The sequence below is a fragment of the Neophocaena asiaeorientalis genome, unplaced genomic scaffold, assembly GCF_003031525.2.
Source record: "Neophocaena asiaeorientalis asiaeorientalis breed wild unplaced genomic scaffold, Neophocaena_asiaeorientalis_V1.1 scaffold469, whole genome shotgun sequence".
Taxonomy (NCBI): domain Eukaryota; kingdom Metazoa; phylum Chordata; class Mammalia; order Artiodactyla; family Phocoenidae; genus Neophocaena; species Neophocaena asiaeorientalis.
In genome coordinates, this window is record NW_020172691.1 from 153,495 (window position 1) to 160,691 (window position 7,197).

Sequence of the window (7,197 nt, forward strand, 5' to 3'; positions counted from 1 at the left end):
AAACACACTGTTTTATGTTGATTACAGGTTGAAATATTTTAGATGCATTGTGTTAAATAAAATTTACTATTGAAATTCATTTCACCTGATTAACTTTTAATTTTTTTTTTTTTTTTTTTTTTTTGCGCGATACGCGGGCCTCTCACCATTGTGGCCTCTCCCGTTGCGGAGCAACAGGCTCCGGACGCGCAGGCTCAGCGGCCATGGCTCACGGGCCCAGCCGCTCCGCGGCATGTGGGATCTTCCCGGACCGGGGCACGAACCCGCGTCCCCTGCATCGGCAGGCGGACTCTCAACCACTGCACCACCAGGGAAGCCCCAACTTTTTTAATGTGCCTACTAGAAAATTTACAGTGATGTTTACACAAAGCTAAACGTGTGACTGAAACTGCATAAACACACACACACACACACACACACACACACACACGAGTGCATGTAAAACCGTGAAGTGGGAATAAGCCCTGTGGGTTGCACCCATGTCTGTTTCCTGGCTTTGATATGGTATTTTAGTTTTGCAAGATGTTATCGTTGGGTGAGGGGTGCATGGGACCTCCTTGTACATTTCTTTGCAACCTCCTGGGCATCTGTAATGATTTCAAAATTAAACAAGTTTAGGGCTTCCCTAGTGGCGCAGTGGTTGAGAGTCCGCCGATGCAGGGGACACAGGTTCATGACCCGGTCCGGGAAGATCCCACATGCCGCGGAGCAGCTAGGCCCGTGAGCCATGGCCGCTGGGCCTGCGCGTCCGGAGCCTGTGCTCTGCAACGGGAGAGGCCACAGCAGTGAGAGGCCCACGTACCGCAAAAAAAAAAAAAAAAAAAATTAAACAAGTTTAAAAAAATTACCTACAGGGCTCACATGATACTTCTATTGGTCAGCACTCTTGTATATGATAAAATGGAGTGGATGAGGAATAAATTAATGATGGAGGGATGGATGGAATGCTACCTGAGCACGCATTCATTTATTCAATTGCAAAAACTCGCTAGAGATGGAAAGTTTAAAATAAATAAAACTCTAGTCTTATGGGCATCCCCCCCCCCCAAAAAAAATGGCTACACAGTGTGAAAGCAGGATGTGGTCTCCTTCTGAGGCCCCTATCAGCTCAGAACAAGCAGCTTCAGCCACATGTGAAGACAAAGCAAATGTGAGATAAGAGGGCAAATCCCCCATGCCCTTCAACTTACCCTGCTCGGGGCTCTCTCCACTGACAGGCGGGGGGCGTGGTGAAGAGAGAGAAGGAAATAGAATGAGGTGTCTGTGCCACCGTGCCAGAGCACAGAGCCCTCCACAGTGTATAAAGCCCCCTTCCCAGCTCAGAACCCCCCTTCTCCTTCCAACACCCTTGCAAGGGGTGGACAATCCCTTCCCTGCACCATTCAGATAGATGCTCAGAGAGGGATAGAACTTGCCCAAGGACACACAGCCCACTGGGAATAGAGTTGAACCCGCGACCCTGCAGCCCCTTTGGTGAGTTTGATGGTCCTGCTATCCTCTCCTTGGGCCCCTGCGTGCCCCCAGCCCGCGGCATCTGGTGATGTCCACTCACCTCTGGACCCCTCGGCCTCCACGCCTGTCCGGTCCTCCTTGGCGACCGCGGCCAGCTGAGCCTGGGCGGCCAGGGCTCCCGACAGGGCCAGCAGCCCCGTGGCATTGCCGCCCACCAGCCCAGCCGGGCGAGGGGTGAGGGGCACAGGGGGGGGGTGGTGGGACAGAGGCTGGAGCTGCTGCTGCTGGAGAAAAAAGAGGCTATGGAGAGAGAGCCGGGACAGGCAGGGTCCAGGCAGAAGGGGTACCCTTGAGGTCTCCAGGGCGGCCAGAACCCAGGCCAGCTGCCCACCCGGCACCCCCAGCTTCACCACCCACGGCGGGGCGGGGGCCGGAAGACTCACGCCGATGAGGCTGTTCAGCTCCCCCACGGTCACCTGCTTGGCCCGCTCCACGGCCTGCAGGACCTGCTGTTGGTGCTGGGGGTGGGTGGGGGGAGGGCGCTCAGGAGAGCCCCCCATCTGCTCGGCAATCCCACCTCCCAGGCCATGCCCTCCGGGGCCCCTCTTCTTCTCTCACTTTTTTTTTTTTGGCGTCGGGATCTTAGTTCCCTGACCAGGGATCGAACCCGTGCCCCCTGCCATGGGAGCGTGGAGTCCTAACCACTGGACCGCCAGGGAAGTCCCTTTTCTCGCTTGCTCTTTGTAGTTTCTTTCTCTCCCTCTCTCCCTTTCCTTTCAAAATCATGAAACAGACAGACAAAGAAACAAAGCATTTAAGTGCGTTCAAACTAATAATTAGAAATCGGGGTTTATACATCAGGGTCCCTCCCTGGGCACTGCTTACATGGGGGCCGGGTCACCCTCTGTGGGCGTTCGTCCCAGGCACTGTGGGGTGTGGGGCAGCATCCTTGGCCCCCCACTCACTCGATGCCAGGAGCACCCCCAGGGGTGAGGACCACAAATGTCCCCAACATCACCCAGTGTCCCCTGGGGGCAGAGTCACCTCCAGTAAAGAACCACTGTACAAATCAGTACCCGAGTACCGACCACCCAGGTCACAAAATACAAACTGGCAGCCTCTAGAGGCCCCGTACACCCCACCCTCATCCCACCCTCCTTCCTTCCTCTCCCCACCTTCCTGCAGTGATAAAATGTCCTCAGTCTGCACTGTTGGATACGGAAGCCACATGTGGCCATGGGCACTTGATATGTGGCTGGTGCAACTGGGAACGGAATGCCTCCTTTAATTTAATTTAATAGAAATTTACATGTAAATTTAATGTAATACATTTTAAAAGAAATATAAATTAATACAAATGTAAATGGCCACACATGGCTGGTTGCTCCTGTGTGTGCTCTAAGGCCACTTGTGCACCTGCAACTACCCAGGATGGGGATTTGGGCTGTGTGACACCGCTAAGGAGGTGTCAGGATGCTAACCAGGCGCTCCTGTACAGGTCATGCCTGTGAGAGTGTGTCCAGGCCATGGATTAGTACATTTTGACTGTAAAGGGCCAGAGAATCAATATTTTCAGTTTTGCAGGCCAGAGGGTCTCTATGGAAACTCCACAACTCTGCCATTTTATGGGGAAAGCTGCCATAGACAATAAGGCCATGAGTGGGCATGGCTGTGTGCCAATAAAACTTTATTTACAAAACAAGTGAAGGGCCGGTAACTTGGCCCTCGGGCTGTACTTTGCTGACTCCTAGTCTAGAAGCATGGAATTTGCTGGGGCACCCATGTGTCTTAATTCACTCCTTCCTAAAGTCTTTTTACCCTGTTTCCTGTGGTTTTGGCCTTTCTCACTCCGGGCCACGTTGTCCCCATCCTGGGTTTTCAGACACCATCTCTAAGTCTGAGACCAGACAGAATCTCACTCCATCCCAAGAGCCCAGAAACCTCAGATTCAATGAGGTCCAAACCAAGAGGAGAACTTTTCCCTTTTTTGGTCCCCAGCACAGTGAGGGCCCCCCTGTATCCACCCTGTGTCAGAATCCGTCCTCTTGTCTCTCTGGAGACAGGATGCTCCAGATGGAAGCAGGAACAGGGGATGCAAAGGTCCTGAATAACTTGGGGCATTCGCACAAGGGCTAACTTTATTTTTTTAAGTTTCAATGAAGTGCTCATACTCTATAGTTTTATCTGCCCTGTTCCACCTTTTTGTACTATTGTGGTTACAAATACGTAAGAGTTACCCTTTTAACCATCTTTAAGTGCACAGCTCAGTGGCATTAAGTACCTTCACACTGTCCTGCGACCAGCCCCACCATCACCTCCAGAACTTTCTCATCTTCCCAAAAGGAAACTCTGTCCCCAGGAAACACTGACTCCCAACCCCCCTCCCCCAGCCCCTGGGCCCCACCATCTATTTCCTGTCTCTATGGATGTGATGACTCTAGGCACTTCCTATGAGTGGAATCAGACAGTATTTGTCCTTTTGTGACTGGCTGATTTCACTCAACATAATGTAGGGACAAAGTGCTAAGGATTAATTTTTATTGGATGTTTACTAAGCACCCAGCATCATCTTCACCACCTTGTATGTATCAACTGTTCTAAATTTCATGACAGAGGCACAGAGAGGGCAAGCCACTAGCCCAAGGCCACACAGCCAGGACTTGGACCGAGGCAGCCTGGCTGTAGGCTTGAGCCCCCCTCCTCCCCCCCAAGCTCCCCATCCCCCCACCAAGCCCACTCACCTCCTGCGTCAGGAAGGGGATAATCTGAGCACAGATACCACTGAGGCGCTTCACAATCTCAGCCTGGCAGGAAGCAATGGGGAGGAGGCTTGGAGGGGAGGCTGTCAATCCAGAACCTCCACTCCAGGGCATAACAAGCCTTTGCAAAGCTTGGGGTGAGGGGCCTGTCACCCGCAGGTGCGAGTGTGGGGCACGGGCTCCGGGATAGACTGAGAGCCTGGCAAGGACACTGTCCACCTGATGTCCAGGGCAGCCTTGAGCCGGAAGACAGGACAGACAGATCCACCACCCACCAGACCCACTCAACAGAGATTTCCAGAAAGCAGCTGTGCAGCCACCCAGCGCAGACCGGGACCCCGAGAAGCTTTGAGTTTGAGCCCTGGCTGGGCCCAGGTCTCTCTCGGGCATGGCCCCTCTCTGGGTCGTGCCTGCGCCCAGGGGCTGTAGTCAGGGGCGATCCCAGAGCACCACACTCAGGGGTGTGATGCTGTGATATAAGAAATATACATTTGGGGGAAAAGAATTTAAAAAAGAATAGATACATGCATATTGTATAACTGAATCACTTTGTTGTACACCTGAAATGAACACAACATTGTTAATCAACTATAGTCCAATATAAAATAAAAAGTTAAAAAAAAAGAAAGAAATATACATTTGGTCTTTGCTTCAGTTCCTGGCACAGAGCTCCTAAACCCCTAGAGATTTCTGAGTATTAGAGGCAAGAGGAGCTTCTTCTGTTATTCACAATAAGCCCGTTTCACCGGCACGTGAGTTTATTAAGAGGGATGGAACTTTCAATCCCACCCCCAACTCCGACCTCCGGGGAGTCAAGAGGAGCTGGAGATTGAGTCAATCACCAGTGGCCAGTGGTGAAATCAATCGTGCCTAGGTAATGAAGCCTCCCTAAAAACCCCTAACTGAAGTGGTTTCCAGAGCTTCTGGTGGGTGGACACATGGAGGTGCAGGGAGGGGGCGCCCGGAGCGGGCACGGAAGCTCCATGCCCTTCTCCATACCTTGCCTTGTGTCTCTCTTCCATCTGGCTGTTCCTAAGTTATATCCTTTATCATGAAAGGGTGATAGTAAGAGCTTTCCCAAGTTCTGTGAGCCATTATAGCAAATTATCAGACCAAGGAGTGGGTCGCGGGAACCTTGATGTATAGCTGGTCGGTCAGAAGCCCAGGAGGTCTGGACTTGCGATAGGCATCTGAAGTGGGGGCAGTCCTGGGGGGCTGATCCCTGAACCTGTGGGGTCTACACTGACTCTGGGTAGTGTGTTAGGATTGAGCTGAAGTGTAGGACACCCAGCTGGTGTCAGAGCTGGAGAACTCGTTGGTGTGGCAAAAGCGAAATATTTGGTGTCAGAGGATAGAGATAGGATACAAAGAGTGTGGTTTTACTTGTAGGTTTCACCTGGGACCGGGGCTGGGCCGGGGACGCCCATAGAGGCTGAACAGAGGGGAAGCATGTGGGTGGGTAAGGGGGTGTTTTGTCAGCCTGTGCTTTGCCTCTGCCTCAGTTACAGGAGTGCTGGGTGCTGTGTGTATCTGGGTGAGGTTTGTGTCTTCCATCTGCTACCAGGAGGGCGGAACGAAGGCTCCTAGGGCCGGTACCCTATCCCTTACCCTCCATCCTATAAGGGGATCTATCTCATGCACCCATGGGACCACACCACGCTCCAGGCATACAAGCCCCCCGCCACCTACACCAGACGCAACAGAGCCCCCAGAGACCCAGAAAAGCACGCCAAGGCAGGTGCCCCCAGGCACTCCCAGTGTACCCCTACTTCTTCCCACCCACCAGAAAGACCCTAGGTTCTGCCCGTTTATTCTAATATTTGGATGGACAAAATCCAAGATTCCTTCAACCTCAGAATCTTGGGGTCCCTTTCATCCCCTTAGAAAACATCAGGGTGCATGGGTGGTAGAATCCTCGCCTGCCCTTAGAAACCATCAGAAAATCTTGAGCTCAGTCTCAGGATCTGGGGGTTAATCTTGAGCAACTGAAGTCAACTGCAGAACCTTCAGGTCTAACTCAGAACCTTGAGATCACACTCAGAAGCTGAGGACAATCTCAGAACCTCAGATCATTAGGGTTAATCTCAGAACATTCAAAACAGCGACAGAACCTTGGGGTCCATCTCAGACTCTCAGGATCCATCTCCAAATGTCAGACATGCTGATCTGAAAGGGACCTCTAAGACTGTCCGTCTGTCCCCCTCCTGGGACAGAAGTCCCTCCCCAGCCTGGCTGACCTGGCTGCTGGCTTCTGCTATGAGCCTTCCTTGACAGGGACGCCTGGCCCCTGTCCACTGCCCGACTCTCTCGTAGACGAGATCTCCAGAAGTTCATTTTCCTTTCATGAGGCTGAAATCTGGCCCCCTGATCCCAGAGATTTCAGGATAAGACCTCTGTTCCCTGGAGCAGAGGGAGCGATGGGTCCCTCTCACAACTTCCATCCCCACCCCCCGCCACTGGACACCCTTACCCCCAACACACAGTTACCTGCTTATGCATTTCAATGTTGAGCCCGTAGGACATTTCATAGTACTGCAAAGAAAAAGCTGTCTGGCAATGTCCACCGTGCCCATGGATGTCCAGCTGCTCTGGGTGACGCTGGGTCTTCCAACAGCCTCCAGACTGGGGGGGATCACAGCAGGACCCAGAGCCTCCCAGCTCCTTGGGGGCCCAGAGGGGGAGCCCAGAGAAGAAAGCAGGAACCCCCTTCATTCTCCCCAGGGGAGTGGGGGAGGGGGGGCAGTACCCAGATACCCTAGCCCCTCAGAGATGCTCATGAGGAAAGTGGGCATCCTTGCCTTATTGTTCTTAAGAGCTGGGAGGGCCCTGGGAGACAAACTGAAATCCCAAGCTGCCCACTTTACAGATGAGGGAAAATGAGGCCCAGAGCAGGCCGGGGACTTGCCCCAGAGTGGTACTGGAGTCGGGGTTCACACCCCACGTGTTTTCACTCACAGCCAAGCTCTTCCCCACTCTCCCCCACCCG

At 52.9% G+C, this 7,197-nt stretch overlaps 1 protein-coding gene across 1 annotated transcript in view; it reads right to left on the reverse strand.

Annotated features, from left to right (window-relative positions):
- Window positions 1–7,197, reverse strand: part of TLE2 (TLE family member 2, transcriptional corepressor) — a 40,803-nt gene that overhangs the window by 11,600 nt on the left and 22,006 nt on the right. The window contains exons 3-7 of the mRNA XM_024739982.1: window positions 6,699–6,872; window positions 4,194–4,256; window positions 1,896–1,970; window positions 1,553–1,736; window positions 1,191–1,210 (exon numbers count right to left, since the gene is read on the reverse strand). Coding sequence (XP_024595750.1) covers window positions 1,191–1,210; window positions 1,553–1,736; window positions 1,896–1,970; window positions 4,194–4,256; window positions 6,699–6,872 — 516 coding nt within the window. The remainder of the gene's footprint in view (window positions 1–1,190; window positions 1,211–1,552; window positions 1,737–1,895; window positions 1,971–4,193; window positions 4,257–6,698; window positions 6,873–7,197) is intronic.